General features: G+C 38.8%; 1 protein-coding gene across 4 annotated transcripts in view; it reads right to left on the reverse strand.

Moving 5' to 3' along the window:
• Positions 1-2,299: 2,299 nt before the first annotated feature.
• The window catches only part of ATE1 (arginyltransferase 1), a 74,778-nt gene continuing 50,042 nt past the window's right edge, over positions 2,300-27,035 (reverse strand). For all 4 annotated transcript variants that reach the window (XM_027740712.2, XM_027740710.2, XM_027740709.2 and 1 more), the window contains exons 11-12: positions 21,952-22,072; positions 2,300-5,437 (exon numbers count right to left, since the gene is read on the reverse strand). In XM_027740712.2, the coding sequence (XP_027596513.1) occupies positions 5,259-5,437; positions 21,952-22,072 (300 nt within the window). In that variant the 3' untranslated portion in view covers positions 2,300-5,258. The remainder of the gene's footprint in view (positions 5,438-21,951; positions 22,073-27,035) is intronic.

Consider the following 27,035-nt stretch of genomic DNA (forward strand, 5'->3'; position numbering starts at 1 on the left):
GAGACCCAGAAGATCAGGATACTCAGACAAGAAGTAACATTAGTGCTACAGTGACCTGCACAGGCTGGAAATGCCATCTGGTGGCTGCAGGTTCAGAGCAGTTCAGGGGAGAAAAATGAAGTTTGCTGGTACAGTAAGGGTCGGTTCTTCACCATATTTTACTGAATTGTGGAAGATAAACAGCAAATGGGGTTCTGTGTTAAACAGAAAAATGAGTTAGGATAGTGACAATTACTATTTTGAAAAAGCAACATTTATTTGCTGATGAAAACCACTGAAATTATTATTATTTTGATTACTGGAGCAGCCGGCACTAGGGCACCACACTAAAAAAGTGGACCAATGGGACAATACTTAAGAAAGCTCAATAAAATATCTTAAAAACGTGACTTTAAGGAAAGGTAGTTGGGATTGGTGAGTTCAGAAAAGACGCAGCAGGGTGACTTGGCAACAACCTCCACAAAGGTCTGGTGCTGTTGCAAAGAGGAACCTCAGTGATGGCTCTTCATATTCAGGGCCAAACAAAAGGATGAAGATACTGAGTTATAAAAACTTCCAGTATTTCAATATTTCCCGCACGAAATCAGTCCATGGAGCTTCACTAGAGATGAATGCATTCCCTCTGAGGGATGCTGGGTGTGTTCTTGCTCAGCTCCAGCTTGGAGGAGACAGGGGAGAAACAGCAAATAGCTTTTGAAATTCCCACCCAGCCCATGCTTTTCTGCTCCTGTGCAGACAACAAGTGAGAATTTCAACAGAATTCATGTGATTTCATGCCTTAACTCGAGCTTTTTGCCATCAGTGCAGTACGTTGCCCTTAGTTTATTTTTATATTCCACAATGCCCCATTGATTCCTCCTGGACAATGACAATCAGATGTCACAGACAAAGGGAAATGAATGAAATCTGACACATTTATCTTAAAGCCCGCAGCAGACTAAATTATAAATAAATCCTGCTTTTTCTGCAGCACAAAGGTTGCAGACTGACTGTCCCCGTGGACTCTGCTCTCTTCTCACTACTTAACAGACTTTCCAACACTTTCTTTTGTCCTGATAGCAATCTCTCAGCAGGACTTTTGGCAGACACATGTATTATGTGTCAAAACTGAAGTGGAAATAACTGATGGGAAGCACAAAAATCTGATGGGAATAGTTATAATAAGGAAATGAATAAACATCAAAACAGTAAAACATAACCATGAAGAACAGAGCCAGAAAGCTTCTGAGCTGCTGCTTGTCTGAGATGATCAGTAAGAGCCACTGTTTTCAGAGTTCAGAGAGTTTTGTATTAATATAGATAGCATTAATATATGCAGTACTTTGGTTTGTATGTTAATTTAATCCATTTACATTCCTGTTTAATAGTTAGAAAACAAAGCTCTACAAAGCTCTCAGAAGATGAGTTTTAAATGTGCTATAAATGCACATAGTAGATTAATTTATAGAATACTGTTAACTTAGGAATCCACTAACCACAACCAACACCTGGACACTAAATTTAGTGTGAGTTACTGTTGTACATCAGCTCCTGTAAATGGCCTTTTGGCTCATACAACACATTTTAACACCATCCATTATCTTTGCACTTAAACAGTTCTGTTCCCAACAGTTCTGTTTAGTAAGTGCTTGTGTACTCAGAGATTTAGTCACTGTGCTTTTCACCAAAACCTCATCTAAAATAAGCTTTTTATACCCCACCTAGCTGGTACACTCAGTGGATTAACAGCTGTGGCTAACACAGATGGGTAACACCGTGTATAAATGCTGTTATTTATGATATTTGTCTTCCACAGTGTACTTTTATTTACCCAGGGAGACTAATCTCTGTCTCATAACTAAAGGCTATTTACCTGTTGATTCTCCTCTGACCAGCAGCCACCTCCAGTGCCTCCCTCTGTCACTCAGGGTCATCACCAGCCCTTCCTTGGTGTTCTCTCTGTGGCACCTTCCTCAGATGATGCAGAATCCCAATGGAGGAACACGGATCACTGCCCTGGCCTCCTCAGGGCAGCCACACTCAGGGCTTGGAAACTCTCCAAAACTTTGTCTTAACTTAAAAAACCCAAACCATTTGGCAAGTGGAAACACAATCTGGCCTTTTTTTTTTATACTCAGTATGTGAGATCATATGCAAGAGGTTCTGTTTTGAACATGATTTTGAACATTGATTTTGAAGGTATCCCTTCCAATCACTCTCTGATGGGCTCCTCGATTCTGTTGTTCACTGGACACTTGGTCAACCTCCAGGATAATGAATTCCCAACAAACGATTACAGAAGATTACACACTCAGAGCTGTTCTTTCTTGTAATAATTCACAGAGACTGGAAATAACTTTATTTTCTACACTTGCAATTCAAACAGGCCTTGCTGAAAAGCGATTCCAAACTCAACATGCGGGTTCTTTTGCATTTACCAAAATGTGTTGATGCTGGAAATGAGTAAGCTCCCCCTTTATTTCCAATTAAAACAAAAAATGGTATTTTTTAACACTGGTCACAACTCTGCATTTTCTTACCACCATTTAATGCTCATTTATCAACAGAAGATAGAACAAGGCAACCTTACGTTGGGGATAACTCTTGCCAACCAGCTACACCAAAAAACCTCCTATAAAATAGTTTGTACTAAATGAAACATCTCTAAATTCAATAATTGTCAATGACAACATCCTCAATAAAACTGTAATGGTGGTGAATTTTCAGCTCCACTGAAGTCACTGGCAAAATTTACAGAACTTCATCCTCAGCCTCCATCCCCCTTCTAAAACAGGGTTAGAGGTATCAGTCCTTAAAAACACTGCACCAGTTTCCTTCTAAAATAACACTAAAGTGAGTCAGATCTCAGCAAACTACAGGTGAACTCGATGTTGGAGTTAATCTCAACGTTGACTTTTTTTAAAATATAAATATATATTAGGGTTGGGTGAGAGTCAGAAGCTCAGTTTGTCGTGGTGCTGCAGTTCCAGTGGAGTCACGAAGCGAAAGCACCATTTCAGAATTCACAGAAAAATGGTCATTTACCTGGAGTGGTCACGCTAAGGACAACTTCAAGCCGTACTCAGTTTTCAGTTTTACACTTATCTATCTCACTTTTCTTTAACTGCAGTCCTTAAAAGCTCCCCAAGAGAAACAGAGCATCAGATCAAAGTGTGATACAAGGCATATCAGGAACAAATACGGGCACAAAAAGATGGAGCTCTCCAGGAACTCTCAGTAGGGACATTAGGTCTGCTCCCTTGAAATCTAACAGAAACTTCTCCAGGAGCTCAGTGAGGCCATCATTAAATGGTTTGGATAATCTTTTAAGATTTTGCAAGTCCTACAGGAATTTCTCAGTGCCTCTGAACTGATTTTTTATCATATAAAAAGGTTTTCTCTTCCATTTTTCTTGCAAGCCATATGGGCATCACCACTTTTCAACACATGGTGTAGGCAGAAAATGTTACACTATTTGACAAGTCACTGAGTGGCAAAAAGATTTTCTCCACAGAAAGGAATTCTTCATAATAATCTTCATGAGTAATAGGTTTAGATAAGACATGGACAAACTGGATGGTACAGAAACTTCTCAGTATCAGGCAACAGATAAACACATACCTGATATGATGCTGAGAGGAATGACCAGTTTTGTTGCAGACTGGCAGTCTGCAACTATACACTCCAATTAATAAAAAATAAAATTCCTTTTTAAAGTTACTGTCGAAGCTGTGCTCTATACCAATAATATTAGAGTGATCAAACTGATACAGGGGGAAAAAGTTAAATCTGCAATGCACTCGATTCCCCAGATTCTTGTGTCTTTTCCATGTAAAAATTAATGATTAATAAAATTGCCTAAGTGTTTAAAATTCAATCAAGGCCATGAATGATAGGAGATGTAACACTCAGAGAGTAAAACAGAATTTGGTTCCTTTCTGGGGGAAAACCACCCACATATCCTTCAATAAGAATCTTTGTTCAAAGGTTAACAGGAAACTTCAGGTTGATTTAAGGTAAATGTCAGCTCCTGTTATCCCAGAAGATAAGAAACACAAATGCATTGGTAACATTATCATGTTGTAATACATTACTGAATTATACAACAGTGTTATTTCCCCAAATTCCTACGACCTGTATGACTTGATAGGGACACAGACAACGTTCTATATGAGATAATAAAGTGCTTTCATAAAGGATCACAACTTCCTGTGTTTATGACAGAAGTATTTACTAAAATGTTATTAAAGATGTTAACCCGTGAGCTGCTGCACCATAAACAGAACAGTCAGTAAAAACACAGGAATAGGATAATTAAGACTTCCCATACAATTCTGCAGAAAAAAAAAATTGCAACAAAACCCAGCAGTGGTACCTCATGTCATTTTTTTTGTTTTGTTTAGCATAGTTCTGAAATGTGCACTGAGAGCTACAGGATAAACCTCCCAAGCTCTATTTCACATTAGTGATGTGCATTAAAATACCCACTCTCTTTAGACAAAGGATAAGGCTTATACCAAAAAACACTGTGCCACTTGGCTGCATATCTTTGGTATATTTATAGTGCAACTGGTCTGCTTCTTCTCTGAAGGGGAAGTTTTTCCAAAGCACTGCATCCCCTTCCACTGAGAACCTACCATGAACTCCTACACTCATTAGGACCTCAGACACCAACCTACTGCTTCGAACAAATGAAGAATGTGCAGTGAAAATAATTCCTTCCTGTTTTCTTCTTTTTTTTTTTTTTTTTAAACATACTACTGAAATAAAATTAAACCATGCCAGATTCCACATTAGAAAGTAACAGCACGTTTCAATCCTCTTGCAAGGTTTTAAGAGCGTACAAATGCGAGCATAAATTTCACGGCAATTTTTAACGACAGATATCCAAGGTGCTACTTGGGAACATTTGTAATTTAATTCCTGTTAATCTAGATTTAGTCAACTTCTGTCTCTACCAAAAAAAAAAAAAAAAAAGACACCTGTTTTTCATTTTGCTTACTCAGAATAATTAATAATGCATAGAAAGGCTAGAACTATTTAATTAAAATATATTGCAAGCATGTTTTTCTAAACTTATATTGCTAAAGCCTTGCTGTATTGTAAGATTTATTGGAGTTGGCCTTTACACACAGTACCATGTACTCACATAAGCCTGGATATATACCTGTATTTCAGACTGCTATTTGAGTGGGCACACCAACACACAGCTATAGTACACATCACCCAGTGGCAGTGCAATCAAACGTAGCGCCATTGAAATGCCATTTAATGATTCCTCAGCTTCTGAACAGCAACATTCTTTCTGAACAGGTCTGTCCAACCAAACTTGCATATTGCTGAACGTTGGCTTCGTCGCTTGGCCCCTTCCTCCTCTTCTTGTACACGCTGTAAGGCATCACTGTCCTCTTGTGAAGCACCCTCACCCTGCCCAGCTCCTTCAGGCGACCTTCATCCACTGCAAAGGGAGCCAGAGAGGCACAAAAATTAGTTATGTGATCTTAATTTATGCCACTAACTCCAGAATGCATAATGAAAACTGCATGGAAGTAAGGAGACTAATCTGCAGATGAAAAGCAGAGCTGAGCTACAGAGCACTCTCCTTGAGTCGTGGCTGAAAACAGAACCTGTGTTTGCGGTGTGTGAAAAAATAAACCATGCATCACACTCTTCCAGTGGAGATATACAGCATTTCTGAAATGCCCCCACTGCTGTATTTAAACATTCACATTCATTTAATGCTCGCTGGAGCCCACTGCCAGAAGTGAAACTCTACCTGGCAAAGACCAGCCAACAGAACTGACCAGAAGAGACTTGCCATCACTGCAGCCCTTGCCAAATCCACCAGCAAACTGGGAAAAGTGGATTGAAACCAGCAACCTCCAGGCTGTTTGCCTTAGGTAAGCATGAGGCAATAAACTGCCTTCCTAGGTCAAACTCTCTGTCCCTCCAGCCCCAGTCTTTTCCCCCCATTTATACTGGTTTCTGGGTTTCTCTAGCACACTGAGCTTACATGCCCTTATTTCAAGTCCATCCCAAGCTCTGTGGACTGACAGAGCTGTGCAAGCACTAACTGTGTGGGTTAGTGACACAATTCCTCTTCAAAGGAATTACTCTTCAAAGATACACACATCATAGTGGAATCTTGTCAACCTCATATACAGATCCCTCGTGACTTAATTTATCCAGAGTCTAACACATAAGAGCATCATTGAACAAGTTAAAATTTCCTTCAATTAATGCAATTGATGCTCATGTTTCTGAATAATAATAATAATAATAATGTTATATAGCAGTTCTGTGTCACAAAAATTGACTCTACAGTGCTAGAAAACTCTTCACAGAAAGTCAGAGAATATGCCACACATCTGAGTCCACTGCAGGATGAATTAATAAAATTATTACAAAATGCTGGTAAAAGAAATCTTGGACTTCTCAGAGCATCAGGTTTAAAAAGTCAGCAATGGAGGAGTCAACTTAAACACAGAATCTGAAACACGAGTTTGAGAATAGAACCATTTAAACTAGAGTAGCAATGGGGAAGAGATGCTTACTAGGATGTCAGTATTTGGGGACACAAACTGTGCAAAGACTCCCTTTTGGGCCTTCTTTATGCTCTCAATTTGTGCTTCTTTATGCTTTAAGACAAAGGAGGTCATGAAACGCTTTTCTTTGCGAGGCATTCTGAAGAACCTGCCCTCATTTTCCACAGAAATGGCTTATAAACTGTTTTCTGCTGATTGCCCAAAATTTAGTATGTGAAACATAATGAAGGCTGCTTTAGCAAGTTTAGAATGACTTCATTACTTTTATCTGTGTTTTGATTCCTAACATGAAAGCACAATGTGTTTCTTAAGATTTAACCAGGAAAACATGGTTTGAAGGAAGAAAATTTGAGTAGTACTTGCTAAGATTGTGCTCTGCACTAATTACTTTTGGCAATTGCTTTAGATAAACACCAAGTCAAAAAACACTTTATGGCTTTCTCTCCTGCTTTGAAATCCATTAGGTTTTTGATGTGTGGCCAACACCTTCCTGATATCCCAACAGGTTGGTTTTACTACCAGCCCTTCTGCCTCTTCTGTTACACCCCCCTCCTTCCTGAAAGTTCACCAAGGAAAAATTTGCAAGTTTATCTTCTGCAGGTGACACAAGTGTAAAGTTATTTTAACTCCTTAAATTGGAAAGTCTATGTTCACTGCACCTCTAGGCTGACTGTAAGTTTGTGAGATGGAGAGTCCTGAGATGGATTTAGGCCAAGCCCAGCCTTTCACAGCTTCGTGCCAAAAGCGCTTTCAAAGCTGTTCACTGCTCCCTGTTTGATACTCATTGATCTCAAACAGTCCCAAAGCCTGATGCTCTGGATGAGTTCATCTTTTGGCTTGCAGTGCTCCTGGCCCCAGATTTGATTTCTTTGAGTAACTAAAGCTACTGTACCTTCGGTCTCACTGCGGCCTCCCTGGCTCAGCTGCACTCTGGTCTTGCTGCTCAGCATTTACACCCTTTACTCCACTTTTACTCATCACCTCCTTGCGACCACTCTGGCTCCAGCTCTACAGCCACATGGAACTGCTGGAATGACCAAGCAAGTTTGGTTCTAGGAAATTTAAGCACCACAGCCAAGTGCTCTCTGGGGAAAAGTCGGGCTTGCCAAACCCTGCTGTAGATCAGCCCTTTCTTGGACAGGTTTACAACAAAACCCTCAGGCAGGAGAAGGCTCTCCCAGAGCAATCCAGAAAACACCAATATCTTGGAAAAAAAAAAATCACTGTAATATACTTCACACATGTTTTCAGCTTAACACAGTAAGTTCTGCGCATAAAGTACATATAGAGAGACTCGGTGATGAGTTTATCATCAGGAAAAGTTTAAAGGAAGACATGGTCTTACAAATTTATGTTTGACTGACTGTATTTGTATTGGTTCTACACATTAAAGTTCATTCCAGATCCTTGAAAGGCAGCAAAATAACAGTCCAAATGTCTACAATGATTACCTGTTCTTCCATTGACTCCCCCTAAATAATAGATTTAATAATAAAAATAACCTTCTGCAAAAGTACTTAAATAGATATAATTTAAACTCCATGTGAAAAAGAAACCTTTTACCGAGATCTTAAGTATGAGTAAAATAATCTCAGGTACATAATTAAGCTTTTAGAGAAGGCAAATAGGAACTTGTGTCACCATCATAACAAATCTGTAAGTCAAGATTCAACCACCTTTCAGTTGCTGCCACTCTGGGAGCAACACCTTAGGAATTCAGGAGAGTATTCCCTTTATACACAATTTAAACATAAGCACAATAAATTTAATATAATTGAATGGAAAATAAAAGCAGATTGAGCTCTGGCACAGTTCAATAAAGAAATTACTCTCCCAATAAGAAAAATTAAATATCTGCTCCTGTTGAGTGGCACATAATAAAATCTGCTTTATATTTAAGAAGATGCCAACTGAATTCTAACAGGTCTTCCCTGTGTGGCTGATGCTGGGATACAGGAGTAATCCCAATTCAAACGCTTAATTAAATAAAATTTCTTTTTGAAAAGAAGAAAAAACATCTCTATCAGTAAGTATTATTTTCAAGCTTTACTAAAGAAATTTTAATTAGTGACTTCAATTTCTGGGAAGACACTGTCATCAGATAGTGTAACAACATGTTAGGGCAACTTTAATCATTACTGTAATTACTGAATGCAGTACTGTTACCACTAAAAAGGTTTTTTTAAAAAGCCTGTTTTTCCCTTCTCCCTTTCTCATTTTTTACCTTCTGAGCTGTTGATTTATTGTATTCTACACAAGAGATGCTGTCACTTGGTATATAAAACATACAAGGTTTTATCCCTTTAATTCAATTATATCTATCAATAGCCTGGATGGTAGATACACAAAATGCAGAGAAATCAATTCTGTAGATTGAAAATATCTGTAATTTTAGGAAACTGGGCAACTGCAGCTGCCAACTGTCTTTACAAAAATATTACCCTGTAAGTCTCAGAGCTAAAAATACAGGTGAATTCTTGTTGAATAAATTACCTGTCACTTCTTTCTCTTCTCCCCTATACTCCTAAAGCAGCAAATTATTTATATTGCAGTCGTCTACTGAAATTTGAATATAGGAGAGATTTCACATATAATTCAACCTTGCAATGGTGACCCAATAAAGACCTCAAAGAGGTGTTAGAATTTTTTGTTCCCAGCCCCATATACCACTGTTCCATGGAATTCACACATGGGGGATTTCCTTTCTAAAAAAACAAAGCATAGCAGATATGTTGCTAAGTACCAGTAAAAAACAGAGTAAAAAGCAGCAGCGATCCAAAGTCCCTTTATACAATGGGTTGTCTCTGCAGACACTGATTTGAGTTCTTGACCCAGCTCACACATCACCTTCATCACCTTCATCAAAAGGACAGGCAGCACCACTGAGCAACACACTCAAAGTACCAGCAGTGGGTTTTCAAAGGCAGCCCCAGCCTGCAATCAGCCCCAAAAATGCTTTTACACCCAAGGGACGAGGAGGAATGTGAGGAGCAGGAAGCCTGACGTGCTCCTGGACAATCCAGTTCTTATTTCTTTGCACAACCCAAATCAACTTCCTCCTAAAACTACAAGCTCCCTCCTGAAACCAAAACATGCTGATACGCATTCCTGCTGAAATGCCAGTGTGAAATAAGGAGGAATGATTTTACCTTTTTTATTCACTGTTCAGCAGTGCTCTTTTATAGAGAAATTCAGAATTTCACGTTCGGAATCCTCGCAGCCAGGAATCGATCAGCATTTTTTCTAACGTTATTCTGGGAAGCTGATCTCCGAAGGTTTTTATTGTTCAAAAGTGCATTAGTCTTTATTATTACTACCTAGCATAAGCTGAGGTGAAAACCAGCTCCAACGTGGTCAGGGAGCCGGGGAAGGACGGGCAAAACTGGACAACCTCGGATAGAGGAGCTGCAGCTTGGCCCAGGCTGGGAGCCAACACCACGCTGCAAAAACGGGGATGGTTCAGAGGGTTTTGCAGCAAACTATTGCTAAACCAGCTCTTTGGTGCTGGCTGAGTTGGGCCAAGCTGGTTTTGATCAGCAGTGATGTGGAAAGGCAGCCACAGTGTTCTCTGCCCCTCTCTAGAGCCAGGTGTGACGCCGAGCCGATGGCACCTATTCCCTCATCCCCCTTGCATATCCTCATCAAAAATATGATATTTTTTAATTTGTCAGGGGTATTGTGCAAAAATGCAAGCAAGCTAACATTTTTTTAGAGTCCTTTTTTTCCATTTACAGGAAAACAAGTGAAGAAATAATTATAAACAAGCGACAAATTTATTGACATTCTTATTTTTTAAATAGGAAAAAGGACAACTGCCAAATTCCAAAACACCCCACATTAGTCACAGGACCATATTTCTTACATTTTCTGCACAGAATGGATTCAGAATTAGTAATTCAAAAAAGAAATGTGGCACTCCCACTAAACTCTGAAATGATGCTGTTTCTGATCATAAGTTTTAGTTTCCTGAAATGCTCCTTCAACTCCTGGAATAGTGAAAGTATTTGGCCACGGTCACTTTGTCCTTCAGCATCCATGCTACACAGAGAACCTGGATATTTTTTTCCCCCCTTAGCAGGATGAAACAGGGAAAGAAGGAAAGGAAAAGGCAAAGAACCAGCCCTAATTCAAAAATTTAAATATTTAAAACTGTGCCATCGACTGAAACCTGTGATTCACCTTGAAAGCAGACTTCGAAAGAAACTCTCATGTAAATAACTCACTTTATAAATTAGTTTTCATTTTACTTAAAAATGGAATCTCAGAAAAAATTATTTTTACCTCCAAGCATGAAACCCACAGAACAGAAAGCACAAAAATAAACAGCTGATAACTGTATTTTTCAGACTGACAGCCCAAAGGGTGTGCTGGGTTTTTGGTTTTGTTTCAAGTTGTTCTTGGTTTTTAATTGTCAGTTTTGAAGCACTTAGGACCTACATGGTTTTTAAAGATGAACAGAATGTTCACATTGTATAAACGAAAAAAAAAAAAAGGTTTAAAATTCAATTTACAGGAAGTTTAAAAGTTTCATGATAGCCAAGCTTTCAAACTAGGTGTAAAAATGATCAAAAGAAGCACCATCCCTTGCTGGTTATGCTGCAGTGATGTTAATTTATTTGAGAAACACGACAGCCTTGTCCAACTTTTTTTAAAGAAAAGCTACATCTGGTTTACATGACCTGATCCATGATCAATGATTTTAAAACAAAGAAACTGTGAAAGGAAGAAACAAATTAACTTTTCAAATTTTATAACTGAAATATAGGAGATATTAATTAATAAAAATAGAAAATTATTCCACCGCAGTCAGAAGCCAAATACATCTGACCTTTGAATTTAAGCTCATTTCTTACTCAATTTAAAGCATCATTACTTTTTGTTCACCAGCAAAGTATAGGATGTCATCCTCAAAAACTAGAGAGACAATAAGCAATACCCAGTAATAGTCGTATTTATATAAAACAATGGTTGAAATGTGCTTTTTCTCATATTTCTTCTTCCACACTGGACTCATACATTAAGGAATATTAAAGACCTCTATGCCTTGGGGTATAAAAATACTAACTCAAACCAAAGTAAGAGTACAGTTAAAATGAAGCATAAACAACGACACACAAAAATTCAATGAAAAGAATTCTTAATTAAAACCAGAAAGCACAAGTCACAAAGGAAGTACAGTAAAACGCTCAGGATATTCTCAATCAGCCAAATCTTTGCAGTTACTCTAACAAGAACAAAAAAAAAAAAAAAGGGGGAGCTTTTGAAAGCACTGTTGAAAAAGGGAATGTTTGTAAGTGGAAAAAAGCACCTTATCAGAACATTATCGATGATCCTTAAAACGTGAAGACAGAGAAATTACAGTTTTACATGTATAACTTACAGGGAGCCTTAAAATGGATAAGGATAGGAGGTTGGAACAAGGGGAGATCCTAGAGACATCTTCCAAACAAAACTTTTGGGCTTGGTGCCTGAAATCATACAACTGCTTTATGATTTGCAATTCAATCCCGAGAAGGGAGCAGCCTAATCACCCCCCAGAACACACTGAGAGCCCTCACCCCGCTGGGCCACGAGGAAACAATCACTCATTGTGTTGTGACTCTTATTATTCCAGTAGTAAACATGAATAGGGGCCAATGGAACACATTTCCTGTGAATACAGCAATTCAGAGCAGCTCTTGGTTTCAGCTGTAAGCAAAAGCTTCTGGCTTACCTGCAAACAAGTCTTTGACTAAGCTGCCCAACACTAAAATCCAACTGTGTCCTGCTGATCTGGACACACTGGAAAGAATGTGTCCACAAAACACAACCCAAGAACTGCACATAAAACAATATATATATAAAATTCCCAGTTTATTTATGAGGAGCTCTCATATAATACAATTATCCTATACCTCAATTTATTATCCTGAAAAAAGGTGCCTGAAAAATAGCTACTGAAGGGCAAGATTTAAAGCATAGATCACAGAATGTTTAGGTTGGTAAAGCCCTCTAAGACCATCAAGTCCAACCATTCCCCAGCACTGCCAAGGCCACCACTAACCCCTGTCCCCAAGTGCCACATCCACACAGCTTTTAAATCCCTCAGGGATAAGAACTCTACCACTGCCCTGGGCAACTGTGCCAGGGTTGGACAACCCTTTCACTGAAGAAACCTCTCCCAATATCCAACCTAAATCTCCCCTGGCACAACTTGAGGCCACTTCCTCTTGTCCTATCAAGGACTGATATGATATTTCTCCAAGGGCTTGCTTTTTAGGGATGCAGTATAAAAATCCCCCTAGTACTACCTGGGAAAATGTTAGTCAAATGAGACTGAACAGCTTCCCATCTGAAAACAGCAGCCAGTGCCTCCAAAGTCATGACACTAAGAAATTAAAAAAAAAAAAAAGGAGCATAATCCAGCTGATGGCAAGTTGACAAAGATAACTATTTCACTTTTAGATGCTCTTCCAGAGGACAAAATGAACTAGTCACTTCCTTTGAAGTTGTATCTCTAACACTATTCTTGATGACTTCAGATACGAGAAATGAGAATGTGAACTGCCAATGAAGAATATTAACTGCATACCCAGCACACTTTGGTGGCTTTTTTTTTTTTTTTAAGTTCTGTCTTTCCTGTTCTAACTCTACTTTTTGGTTATCTAATCAACTGTCAGCTATGCCTTCAGTTTAAATGCACCCTGCAGACAAGGGCCAGAGGCAGAACCACAGCAGGCACAATGTTTTCAATGCATGAGCTCTGGGAGATGCTATTCCAGGGCATGTTCTCCCTAAACCAGGTGTCCTGACTCAGCAGCCTGCACGAGGTAGTTCTGCAGACCAGAACTAGCTAAGTCCAAGTTTTACCAGCTCATTCACGACCAAACTAATTCCTGATGGATTCTGCAGGCTTTTCTATTCCAACAGGCACTTGGAGCCAGCACATGAAAGCAACTCGAAGTCACTTTTAGCAGGGAATGAAAACTGCACACGTGTCTTTACAGAGGCTTTAGCAAGCTACTTGTCATCAAGAACATAATCCAAAGTGGTTCAGTTAATGGCAGGAGAGACACAGTAAACATGCTATAAAATCTGTGAATTAAAGGTTGAGAATACTAATGCATCCTAAATAGAAAAGGTTAGGGATGAGGATGATGGTGGGGATGACAGGACAAGGGGGAATGGCTTTAAAGGGAAGGAGAGTTGAATGTAGATTAGATGTTAGGAATAAATTCTTCCCTGTGAGGGTGGGGAGGCCCTGGCACAGGTTGCCCAGAGAAGCTGTGGCTGCCCCATCCCTGGAAATGTTCAAGGCCAGGGTTGGGGGCTTGGAGCAACCTGGGCTAGTGGAAGGTGTCACTGCCCAGAGGGTTGGAACTAGGTGAGCTTTAAGTTCCCTTCCAACCCAAACCATTCTGTGACTCCATGAAAAGACAGCACAAAACCCAAATTTAGAGAGTTATGCTTTAAGGAGTTACAGCTCCAAAAAAATGGGAAGGAAAAGCTGAAAAAAAAAAGAGTTAAATACTACTTATTAAAATACTTGAACTGTATAGAAGTGAAAATGGCAGAAAGCAGCAAGAGGATCTTTCAAAAAGAAGGGCAAAGTCCTCGTTAAGACTGATATGTGGGGAAGAAAAAAACCAGAGACGGGAGTCAAGCTGAGAATTACAAATGCAAACATTTCCATGAAATAGGAAAAACTGAAGCAATTGGCAGTAGCTTATCAGCTAAATAAATCAGATTTACAGCAATCAATTTACTGGCTAAATTAATTAAAACATGGAATCAGTTATGTTCCATGTGAAAAACTGGGATGATGTCACCAGGGCAGAGAATGAACATGTTTGGAGGCACCGTGGATTGTTCCAGAAGGTCTGGCCCTGGCAGAGGTGGCTGAGCCAGGGCTCAGCCCATGCCTGTGGTGTCCCTTCCACAGCTGCTCTGTGCCTGGGCCTAATTACAGCTTTCAACTTTTATCACATTTTGAAACTAATCCCATATGCTGGTTGTCCTCAGCATGGAATAAATCTGCATCATCTCTCTGCTTGTCCCACATTATTTGGTTTTTAATTTCTGCCCTTGTGCTTCTAACGCCTTCTGCGTGTGGAAAATGGTTCCTACAGGATTTGGCAGTCCTTGCCCTTCCCCACATTCCCTTGAATCTTCAGCAACTCATAAGTTCATTTCTGGTCTAGCTGAGCATAAAGCCACCTAAGATTCGTCTCTTCAATGTGACGAGAAGTAAAGTATGCCTGGACATCTTTCTTTTTCAAGCAAAGTCCTCAAAAAAAATTAATTTCAAAATACCTCTGCTCGTTACACAATCTCTATGATGGTAATTTTGGATTAAAACATATTTTTGAGGATTTTGCAGTCCAAGCCAAAGGTTTCATGAACCACAGCGGAACTAAGTGGTGCTGCTTGAGGGGCACTGGTTTACTCTGCCACATACATGTCAGCAGCAGATATATTCAGAATGTCAATAAATACAAATTTTTAAATCCCAAATATTTACTAAAGTTTGCAATTTCTGACCCACATAACAATTCGTGCCCTGCCAGTTGCTAAGGATCCACACATTAAGTGACTAACATTGCCTTTTTGTTACAGAAGCACTGCAATATTTGAGCATATTTTTGCATGCAAGGCTAAGACCCGATGCCAGTCATTGCATTGTAATACAAATATACTAAAAAGTGAGGGAAAAATCTGCCTGGCTATACCTTATTGGCATTATCTTCATTGTTTTAACATCTTGGATGCTCAAGGATCACACTGGATTTAGAAATATGCATTCTGACGGCTCTAAGTGTTCATAGACTTAATTAGAAACAGATACAAACTTGTAAGATGTGTCTGTTCTAGAGGTGCTGCAGGAAAGAATTGATATGTCTGTCTTTTTCTTGGTTATAGCATTCAAATTTATTACCCATAGCTCTGATAATAGTGGAAAGTCAGTTCTTTAGGAGAATTTAGTTCGTGGTCTATCAGAGTTTATTTAAACTCTTTCCCAACTCTCCAAAATACACAACACTATCTTAAAAAAATATTATAAACAGCAGTTGTTCTAGAGAAAACCAGCAATTTCTCCCAAATCAGATGATTGCACAGTTCTAAACAATTGGTTTAATGTTTTCCATCTGGGATGGTTTTGTGACCACATTTTCATCGTCTCAAGAACCTCAGTGCATTTACCCTTGTAAACATTAATCTGCATCACACTACCCTTATAAACATTAACATATACTGGCTTTTGCATTAATCCCTCTGCCTGGATCCAAAGATGCAACACTACATGGACTTTGCCAGGGATCTGAACTATCAGACGTGACCAAATGGCAACCACAGTTCACTTTCAGGATACAAATATGTGATCGTGGCTTCTCTGTTGAGAAAGGGAGGAGGGATAAGACCAGTATCATGCTAATACACTATATTTTTAAATACACTGTAAAATTAAACAGCCTCTGCACTTGATGGGGGGGAAAAAAAGTCAAAATACTCGTGTTCACGCACACAATAAATGTAAAACAAGTCTGAAACACTTTTAATAGCAGTATCTAAATTGTACATAAAATCAAATGTTTGGAAAAACACAACACTAGAAATGATAGCTATCGAAATAGTTGTGACAGATTATTTTTCTACTGAAAGCATTATGCACAAACCCATAAACATAGTTTTGTATAACAAGCCTGCAGATTTCTGGGTAAGGATTTTAAGTTTTATTTACTGGAACTAATAACCCTCAGTTTCTTGCAAGAAGCATTAAGATGCATTATTAGCAACTGCTAATAAGAGGATTCAGTTGTTGCTAAATACTGGGAATGTTGTTTGCCTTTCACTACTCTAGCTCACTATGAGCAGCAGAATAGACAGAAATACACAGATATATTTCTGAAGAGAGTTTTTTTCAGCTTGTATTCTCATAAATTTTAAAAACCCGGTAAAAACTTGCAACAAAAGTTACAAGGTTACTACAGAAAGAGACTGAAAATCTTAAATAATTTTCTTTAGTTTGGTAACTCAAAATTAGTGATCTGCTATCAACTCTGTCCATTAGGGATTACACTGAATGGAGTTTTTTACAGAGTGATTCTTGTGAGCCTGAAGTGAGGATTTTCTGACTTCTACATAACTTTGTGTTGTGTCCCAGGGCTCCAGCACCAACTGTTGGACTCATACTCCTGGGAATGAGAGTTCAGGCACTGATTTTAGTGTTCTTTTCCTTTTAGGTTTTGTTTTTCTCCAGTGGTTAAGACTTGTATGTGAACACGAGGCAATTTTAAAGGTTTTTTAGATTTCAGCATCTGCCCTTTGTGCAGACAGAGTTCCTGGGTGGCTGGGCAGGTCGATCACTGGAAAGCACAGAAAAGACAAATCATCTTCTCTTGATTCCAATGCCTACCATAATTTTGGCTCAGACCGGCTGGGAACAGGTCAGCTCAAGCCTAAATTCTCCTAAGGACTTCCACTCTGCTGGAAGAAACAAGGTCTTTATTGCCATGTGGAAGTGGCAGATGCAAAGTCTGGTCTGCAGCAAGAGCAAGTGGTGGAAGGAAGGTGGTTGCTGAATCCTTTGGCATTGTCATCTCTTCAGGTTTCCACATCCAGTTTCTTTCTACATAGTGTATCCAAATAACAGCCTCTCTTATTCATCTCTACAAATATCTACCTAGATGTTCAAGTTTGAATCCTATTGTTACTTATTTCAACAGCTTGTTCTTGCCAAGTCCTTCTTCGCACTGTTCTACTGACGTGAACTACTGCAAAGTTTTCTTCCCCGTCTTTCCATGCACGTCTCTGCCAGCTACCTGTACCCTGATCACATCAGAGAACATCACTTCTAAGGCTTCCCACTCTCTGTTTCCCTCCATCTTCATTCCTAGCACCTGCAGGCAGCAATGTAAGTTCTACCTCTGACTGTGGGATCTGAGATCCCAGACGAGTTGATCTGTTTTGTGTCTCCCCATATTCTTCATTCCTCCTACACCTCACACTACAAAAGATTTCTCCATAAACTCTGAAAGACAACTGAAATACTTCATTACAGCCCTCCTTGAAACTCTCCTTCACTGTGATGTTTACAAAAAGTTCAGTTTAGTCTATTAATAGACCATAATTTAGTCTACTACTACAATTCACCAGGCAACCCAGAAGTGCTTCTCTGTTTCTTTATCCCACCCTTTTGCCTCCATCAAGGTTTCTGTTAACCACACTCTCTGGAGCAAAGATTGTCTTGTCTCTAAGAACACACAAAGCAAAGACAGAGGAGCCTATGTTATGGCTTTGTTATGTGTAATTTTTCAACGCTGGAGAAAATACTTTCATTTTAATTAATGTATTCCATTCGATTCCGTTTTGATTTCAGTCTATTATTAGATAGACAGGAAGTTGAGCAGATGTGTATTAGCTTACCAAATTTATCAACTTCAGCAGACAAATCAGTCAAGGCAGAAAAAGCCTTGAAGTCCTTTTGATCTGCAGCACTCACAGCCCTGCTCACACAGCTTCTGCAGATGCAGGAGTGTGGGAAGCAGCTTCCACTGCTGACATTGCTGTGGATCATTCCTAGAAATTCACATCAAGCTTCTTCACTTGGGTAACTGTCCCCTGTTCACCCTGGCTGGCACTATGTCCATCCCACATTCTATGACACAGTCACATAACTATGAAGGCTTTGAAGCACTTTTAGATTGGGATTGTATCTGTCCTCATCTGACAGCCTTTACAGTCCAGTGCTGATGGGAAGAGAGATTTGAAGTTTCCCACTAATTTAATTACCATCTCAAAAGTAGATTTTAATAAAGATTTTATTTCATGAAGACATTTTTCACAGGCTTCTCTCAGGAGCAACCAACTGAAAATCTCCACAGATGTTAGAAAGCGAAAAGACACGTCACTGGGTTAATCTCAGGAAAATGGGAAGTGGAAGGATAAAAATATTGCCAGGATAACAAGTAAACTACTTATAATTCTTTCCATACTGCCTTTGTCCCATGGGCAAAGCAGCTGGTGAAAGTACCAGTGAAGTAAAACCCCGAGGACCAGTTTTGAGAGGAGGAAGTTAATGGGTATGGCACACAGATCATGCCCAGGAATATTTCAGCAGCTGCTATCATGTGACTGAATTTTGCTCATCAGTTTGATGTCTTGTCAAAGTCCCTGTCAAGTACTTATCTGCAGAGCAACCTTTTAATTAACTTCTTTTTTCTTCAGCATATCTCCATCTGTACTTACAGCTAATGGCCTGTTAAATGAAGTTCAGCACTATCTCAATTTCCAGAATGCATCACTATCCAAACCCTCTATTAGTGCCCCATCTCACTAACTGCTTATTTAGTTGTAAGTAAATGACTGATGACTAGTTAATAATAAACATATCAGAATCCTAATAAACCTCTCTCTTTTATCAGATGATGCCAGGTCTTCTGAATTTTTCAAACTGAACAGACAATTAAAATGAAAAATCTGTTGTGAGGCATGAGTAATTCAGGCAAAACTTGTGATTTATAAAAGCAAAAATACTTGACAAACATGACCTACCATCCATGAATGCTGTCTGAATGTTGCTATGCACAATGTTTTCAGAGGTAACTGATGTTTTTCAGTGCATGTTAGGAAATGAACACACCAGCAGTTTATTGAAGTATCTAATTCGAGTGTTTGCTGGTACAAAACCTCATTGCTGTCTGTGTATGACTGGTGTGTTTTGAGGTTAAGTAGGGATAGTAAAGTGTTATTAACTGAGACACTTCCTTAGACTTATTTGTCTTGTATAAAGAGTTAAGGACTTTGTTTAGTTTGTCTGTCCTCTTTTCATTCTCCAACTGTTGATAAAAGTATGAGACGCCAGAGAAGAAGGAAATGGCAAACAATACACTCTAAAAAACATCTGAAAATGCTACAGCTTCACACAACCACACAATAAAAAACAGGAAAAAATCCTCCACAAATATTAATTAATATTTTCTTGTGCTTTAGAAAAGAAAAGGCTACTTTTTCTGAGCATCTTTTTCTTTTTTTTGCCAGAAAAGTAAAAATAAATCTGATGAGAGGGAGGAGTTCTGCAACGTAACGTGCATGAATACTCAAAGATCCTTTTCATATTACAGAGGTTTGAGAGGTCAGAGCACATAACATTCTCTCCTGAAACTGCAGCTGGTAAATTTATGAGGTAAATTTCTTATTTTTTTTTAAAGGGAGGGAAAACACATTCAGAAATTGCTGAGAATTATTAAGAAACTAGTATGAGGTAATGCCTAAGAAATTTTGACATTACAGACAATATTAGAAGATGACCATTTCCAGCAACTGTTTTATTGCCCCAGACAGCAATGCAAGCTGCACTGTTTCTCCCACTCCTTTACTGGATCTGGTTGTTAATTATCTGGTTATATCAGTTTCTACATCCCATTCCTGATAAATCATGACCTGCTTCACCACACTCATGGACAGTATGACAGAGAGCTGATTCAAGAGGAATAAAGCACACCATCATTCCTATTGGTCTCTTTAAAATTCACTGTAACTTCATTAAACTCATAGTGCTGACTGTTGTAGAAAGTAAAGAATTAAGAAAGGAACTGATTTCATTGTTGAGAAATGGCTTCCTTGGAGCAAGCAACTACTTAAACCTCAAATGACTTCAAGCTCACAGCAGGCTCTGTGCACTTCAACGTGGAGCTATGTTTTAATTTCCTTAAACCACAGGACACAAGTCACAGCTCCAGTAGTGTCTGGAGTGAGATATTCTGTGCTGATAATGATGCAAAGCTTTATATCCCGCCGTTTCCAAACACGTGGTTTGCCACAGGGATTTCACACAGTCGAGGAGATGATGCCCCTCTGCCTGCATGGGGTTAACACCTTCAAAGGCAGCAGTTTAGCACTCTCTGCTTTCTGAATACCAAGAGAATCCTGAACACCACTGGCCTCCAAAGCCACTCCCTTCTTCCTCCTGCCTTTGTAATTTCTTTCCAGTTTCCTCTCCCCAATCTAAGGACGGTTCTGGTTGACCAAGACATGATCATGTGCTGCTCATTTCAATCTTTTACACACTGAGAATTTCCCTGGGGGATAAATACTCTTTTCAATGAGCATCCAAATGTGCTCCCCAGTCTGTTTCCCATCACATCACATGGCTACATCCACAATCCCTAAAGAACATTCTCTATTTGCACAGAACCCTTCAGGTAATTCTGCTACTAAAACTTTAAATCATAATCTATAGCTAGAAATCTATTTGAACTTTGCTATTGTAGTTCTTCTAATTATTATTAATGTTCCAGTTGAGCAACCAGGTAACAAGCACAGGATGTGCAAGGAACTCAACAGCACTTCCAGAACTTCACAGTCCTGATTAAGCAGCCTATTCAAATTCCTTTGATTTATCTACATCCTACCCTTCCAGGATTTAACAGTTAACTGTCTAGGGAAGGAAAATCCTACTAAACTAGAGTAAAAAGTAAAAAGATAAAAAAAAACAAAAAAAGGAAAGAGAGTAAAAGAAAAAAGTAAAAAGAAAGAAGCAACTGTTGAAGACTACTCAGAGACAGGTAAATCTGTATTTTGGTGCTTAGAAACAGACCATGGTGTTACATACTCTTGAGCTGAGTAACACCACACATCTCTGATTAATACCACAGCCACATTCAATTGTTATTCACAGGAGAAAGGGGATATTCAGCAATTTCCAATTAATAACTAAAGTTAAGTTGGTTCCCTTTCCCCACAAGCACCACTTCAATCATTCTCTAACACAGCTCCCCTGGGACCTGCCATCAGCCCAGAGAGTCAGTAACTAAAGCAAATACATGTATTTTTTCCATGTGATTGCATTGTTTTACAGTAGCATTTCTGTATTATGTCCTGGTCAGTAACATTTTCAACCATTCTATGGTGGCAAATCACTAAGCACCTATTTTACAGAGTGTATAAATCTATCTGCTTCAAGATGTTTAAGGTGCTTCTGCTGTTGGTTGTATTTTTCACATTCACTGACAGATTGTTAAAATAAATCTGCCACTTTGTTTCTTAACAAAAGCACTTTATGCCTTTAAGCTTCTCCAGCCCTTTTACTTTCCTGTATTGATTCCAATTTCCTTCTTTTATGCATCCCTCCGACTGGAACATGAGGAACAATTAGTTGATTGGTTTTGTTCATGCCCAGAATAGCAAATATAATTACCTGAAAGGCAGCAATATGTGTTAATTTTGAACTATGTATAGTGTCTAAAACAGGATGTATTTCAAATTTGCATTGCTTACTTTATGTTACAAAACAAAACTCTCCATTTGCTAAGTTTCGCTGCGGGAGTTGTGAATTTTACGCTGCTTCTATTTTACAGATCACATTTCCATAATGCTGCAGCAGCAGATGCTACTGATACATCATAAAAAGACAGATATTTTACAGGCCTGTCATTCCTGGTAAACTCACCTGCTTTTCCATCCTGGTTGAACCGAGAGTACTTGGAGTTCTCAAGCAGGGGCAGACACTGCTCGATCGGCATCCAGACGTAGGTCTCTGGACACAGCAGGTCAGAGGGCCTGTACTGACCCTGGAAAGGAGAAAAGAAGGGGAAAAACCAAAAAAGAGAGCAGTCATACCCAGTTGCACGAGAACACTCTGGCCACAGCTTTACAGATTTTCCAAAGAACGGGGAATAATTTTAATCTAATCTACACCAAATGAGTGTGCAGCGAAATCACAGGCTTTTAGTCATTTCAGCACCATCTCAGGAATACAAACCTAACCTTGGCACTTGATGAAAATGTAAAATTAACATCACACACTTCCACGACATCCAAGATGGACTAGAGGAGTTTTGGCTTTGCTTACTGAAACTCTGTATTTAAGTTATCCTCTGGAGTTCTGCTGAGCTGGTGCCGACAGTAAAAAACTCAGCACCTCCAAAGGCAGCTCATCTCAAGTGTTGGTAATTCTAGCAAATAATGGAGACCAAAGAAAAAAAATCTAATAGAAAAAACCCCCACTTAACAGTAAGCAGGACGCTTTTATTGCATTAGTGATGGAGCATTTCGTTCATTGCTACTTAAACAGTAACACTTTAATTCATGGAGTTTTTCCTGGATTAGTTTACAGGCAATGATTAGTGAAATTCTACCATTTTTTGTTGATTTATTAAAAAGATATTCTTTGCAGACATTCCCAGAAACTAAACAGACGTAACTATTTTCCCTTTAGCTACACAGAAAATCACCACCTCAGCAACAATAACTTCCTCTAATCAGATCTTCATTTGATTTAAAATAAGATTATTCAGTGGCCTATAACTTCAGTCAAAAATCTATCTTGGAGCCATTACTCATTCAACCCATACCCTCTCAACATCCACAGCCATATGGTGGCAATATCAAATGAAATTTTAAATTGCAAATTCCTTACATGTATCAGCTTGAAAACCACCCATACAGCAAACAGAGTGAAAAGTTGAAGGACCTCAATTAAAAGTTAAAAGATTGGGTGTTATCAGGAGTGACACTGAAGTTCAGGCCACTAGGAGTTCTTCATACCAGTTACAGTAAATAGGTAATTAAGATTATCATCTTGAGATGAAGCTCAGTTTTTTTCCAGTTTCCATTATGAAAAAAGCAAAGTACCCTTGAATGAAGCTGAGCAATATTTGGGAAGGGACACACGTAATTATCCTGACTACAGCCTGGAGAAAAAGATATTCCTTCAGGGACACACTTATGGAGCAACACCCCATTTTGGAGAATCAGAAGAAACAATTGCAGGTTTGCAGAGATCCCCAATTCTTTTTACACTCTTACTGTTTGACTCTTCATAATATTTACAGGAAAAATAACTTTTTTTAATGTATTTCCCACCAACTGTAAACTGTTGAGTAGAAAATACAAGAATTATCTCTGATAAAAACAGTCAAACTGCCCACATGAAAAAAAACATAAAAATAGGCAAGCTTCCTGCTGAACCTTGTCAAATATCTAATATAACTTTCTGAAATGGTGTGTGTGACTGATTTTCTCATTTGAAACACATTCAGGACTGACTGGTGACTACCAGTGTTGGGTTTAGATTTTTTTTAATTAAAGGCAAATTTTTATATTAAATTAAAACAATATTCTTCCAAGTCCATGCAAAAGTTTAAACCTCAAGGCCTTAGAAAATCCTCTAAAGCCAGAGAATGGAAATGACATTATTAAATAAACCACTTTGAAATGTTACGCTCTGTAAACAGAAATAATTGAGTGGTATGTGAAGGTAGTGCTTAAAGAACACTTTTAGCCACCACTACTCAGATGAAACAATTTAAGGACTCGGGGGAAAAAACTTGCCTTTTCAGTCATATTTTAAAAAAACCAGAATATAAACTACTTCTTGATTTAAAGACACTTTCTCAAGTGGTCCAGAAGGCAGAAGTAGCCAAGGAATCATTTTTCAGAGCACAGAAAATACAAGGTGGCAAATTAGTCTTTCCCAGTAGCAGGGGCATACTCATGGCTATATGTAAAGACAGCCCAGCCACTTAGTTTTCCTAGGAAATACTGCTCCCACATCTTGAGATTTATCACCTTTGTGAATCCCACACATGAAAATTGTATCACTATGCAGTCATATTCTAAATTTCCCAATTAATTCTATAATGTCATAGTCTGGCATAAATAGGATATATAAAATTAACTGCATTGCAGCACTAGTGGTTTGGTTATAATTATTAAAAAAAAAAGGCTTCTTCAGTACTGAGCAACACAGGAACAGGAAAAATTGATTATCCAAGCCATCACTGCAGGTTCAGTATTTATTTTTGGGCACCAAAATACCCTACTTAGGAAAGAAAAAGGAAGAAATAGTTCTGAGGTGGCTTCCTTTAGATGTTTTCTTCCCCCAAAACTTAGGATCTTGCTAATAAACTTCCCTGAAGGCACAGGAGGCTGTGGGGATGACACACTGCTGACCTGGGACACACAATGGAATTAGAGGTAAAAATGAAAGGAGCCACTGATGCTCTCTGATATCCTCCCTTCCTAAAAGTGTTTACAAACATACCTGAAGGAAGACAGTGCTCCTGAAAAGGCATTTTATTTACACTGATGGTTGGACCCACATCCCATGACTCATTCCACAGAGGAAGTGGGAACATGGGACCTACTGAGGGGAGTTTTCTAATGAACAGCATTTGCACTGTGTCTGTATTGACAGAATTAAACAGGGAACCCACAGAATCTGCTAAATCAAATGAAATAATGTCTAAGGGCTTTCACCTCCCCATCACCACCCTTTCCATAAGCACTTACTCTCAATTTACTTACTTTCCTCCAAATATTTAAAACCTCAATATGAAAACAAATCCCTGTGAATTCAACTCGTATTTTCCCCCCCCTGTCCCCTTATTCCTGGACTGTGAAAACGTCTAAACCTGAGAACCCAGACAGATTCTACCTCTTGTCCAGGACCATCTGCACTTCTAGAAAAATGTTCAAATTTCATTACTCACTCTAAAATGATTACATCATCTAAAAAAATTGCCTCTAAGCATACTATTTATACTCCTTATTCTATATATTGCTGATTTGCAGTGTACAACAACATAAATCCAAACCAGAAAGGGGATCTCCCAAAGGGAAGTGCTGCAGAGGGATTTATCACAGCAGAACTTAATCAGATTTGCAAAACTGCTTTTGAAAACCATTTCTCTCTGACTTCAGATTAAATCAGCACTCATTTCAGAAGTCATTCTGTCTATGGTACAAGTTCACAACTGAAAACATTTTGCTTTCTTTTATCTCACTGTATAAAAGCTCTTGCACAGTAGCACTGTTTAAGCTGTCCAGACAATCTTGGGAATATTTAACTACAAGACTTTCAACAAAAAGTATCATCTTACAGACCATCCCTAAGCACTTGTCTCAGGTTTCAGCTTCTCAAATCCAACACCACCTGCTGATGAAATGCACTCTGTCAATATACAACAACTGCACATATTTCTTTCTCTGCATCTACATTTTGTCCAAAAACAAAAAAAAAGTGCTTTTTTGAAATGTTTTTGGAAACAAACCCCATATATTTACCTAAAATTTAATATTTTTTTGGCGCTGTTTAGAATTTTTATGGACACCAGAAACATCCTTCTTGAGACAGAATATTAATACCTTTTGAACCACTATAAGATAAAAGCCACTGCAGGTCATACTCATGTCCATGGTACAGTCAAATATCCCATCTCTGACAACCATGAGTAGAAAACAACCAGTAAAGACTAAAATGTCAGGATAAGCCTTTAGTGTTACTCTGCCAATCCACTCCTGACTTCCAACAGTTTGCAGTACAGGTCCTTCTACAACCAGGTAATTTCAGTAATAATGGATTTTGCCATTGCATAATCCTAAACAATTGCTTTGATTTACTTCCATCTGCGAGCTGGAGCTTGTTCCTGCCTCTGAGACAGAAATATAGTGAACAATTGTTGCCATATCCCCCTGTCACTCGTGATTTTACAGACAAATACGGTACTGGGTAAACTGGAAGAGGGTTTGGTTGGATACTGGAAGAAATTCTTCCCTGGGAGGGTGATGAGAACCTGGCACAGGTTGCCCAGAGAAGCTGTGGCTGCCCCTGGATCCCTGAAAGTGTCCAAGGCCAGGTTGGATGGGGTTTGGAGCAACCTGGGCTAGTGGAAGGTGTCCCTGCCCGTGGCAGGGGGTGGGACTGGATGGGCTTTAAGGTCCTTTCCAACCCAAATCATTCTGTGATTCCATGATACCTCCATCAGACTGAAGGGACCTATATTCTTTACTGCACTATTAGATAAGGTATTCTACACCTTTAACCATCTTATTCAACCTGTCCTTTATCCAGTTTTGCTTTTTCTTCTTTGAATCGGGGAAAAAGGATCCCAGGACAAAACCATACAAACTGCATCGCTCAAGGAGCAGGACAGCACCAGGTACAACAAAGATACAAAGAAACCCAAAAGATAAATACCTGACTAATCTATCAAATGGCTTGATTAAAAAGCAATACTGAAAATCAGTATGGCTAAGAAATTCCTGAGTACCAAGTCAACTCACTGCAATATAAATGTGACTGCTTGTTTAACAAAAAAATACCTCCGAGATCTTTTATTTTCACTAATTTTTGGGGCATTTTTCCTCTTATATTATATAAGAGCCTTCAAGGTGCTTTCTCTTATACAATTAGGCATGCTGCATTTTAATTGGAAGCTTCTGGAAATAAATTTTACAGTGAAGCTGCCAAACCTAAATTAATACTTCACACCGTGATGTTTTTTGTTTTACAGTTTCCAAATTAGAATCGGCCAGAACTTCTCTGAACTTTTGTTCCACAGGAAGGGCAAAGGTTTTAATGAGACTTCAGTCTGGAGATTACTTTTTAAATATTTTGTAAAATCTGAGGGATTTGGTAAGCACTTGAGATGAAAAACACCAGCAGAGTTTGTTTTTGCAGTCTAAGTAAAATTTAAAATGTAAAACTAGCAAGAAAGACAATAGTCTCAGAAATGAAGAAGGTCAAGCACC

The sequence above is a fragment of the Pipra filicauda genome, unplaced genomic scaffold, assembly GCF_003945595.2.
Source record: "Pipra filicauda isolate LSUMZ 115617 unplaced genomic scaffold, ASM394559v2 scaffold53_size3534045_pilon, whole genome shotgun sequence".
NCBI lineage: Eukaryota > Metazoa > Chordata > Aves > Passeriformes > Pipridae > Pipra > Pipra filicauda.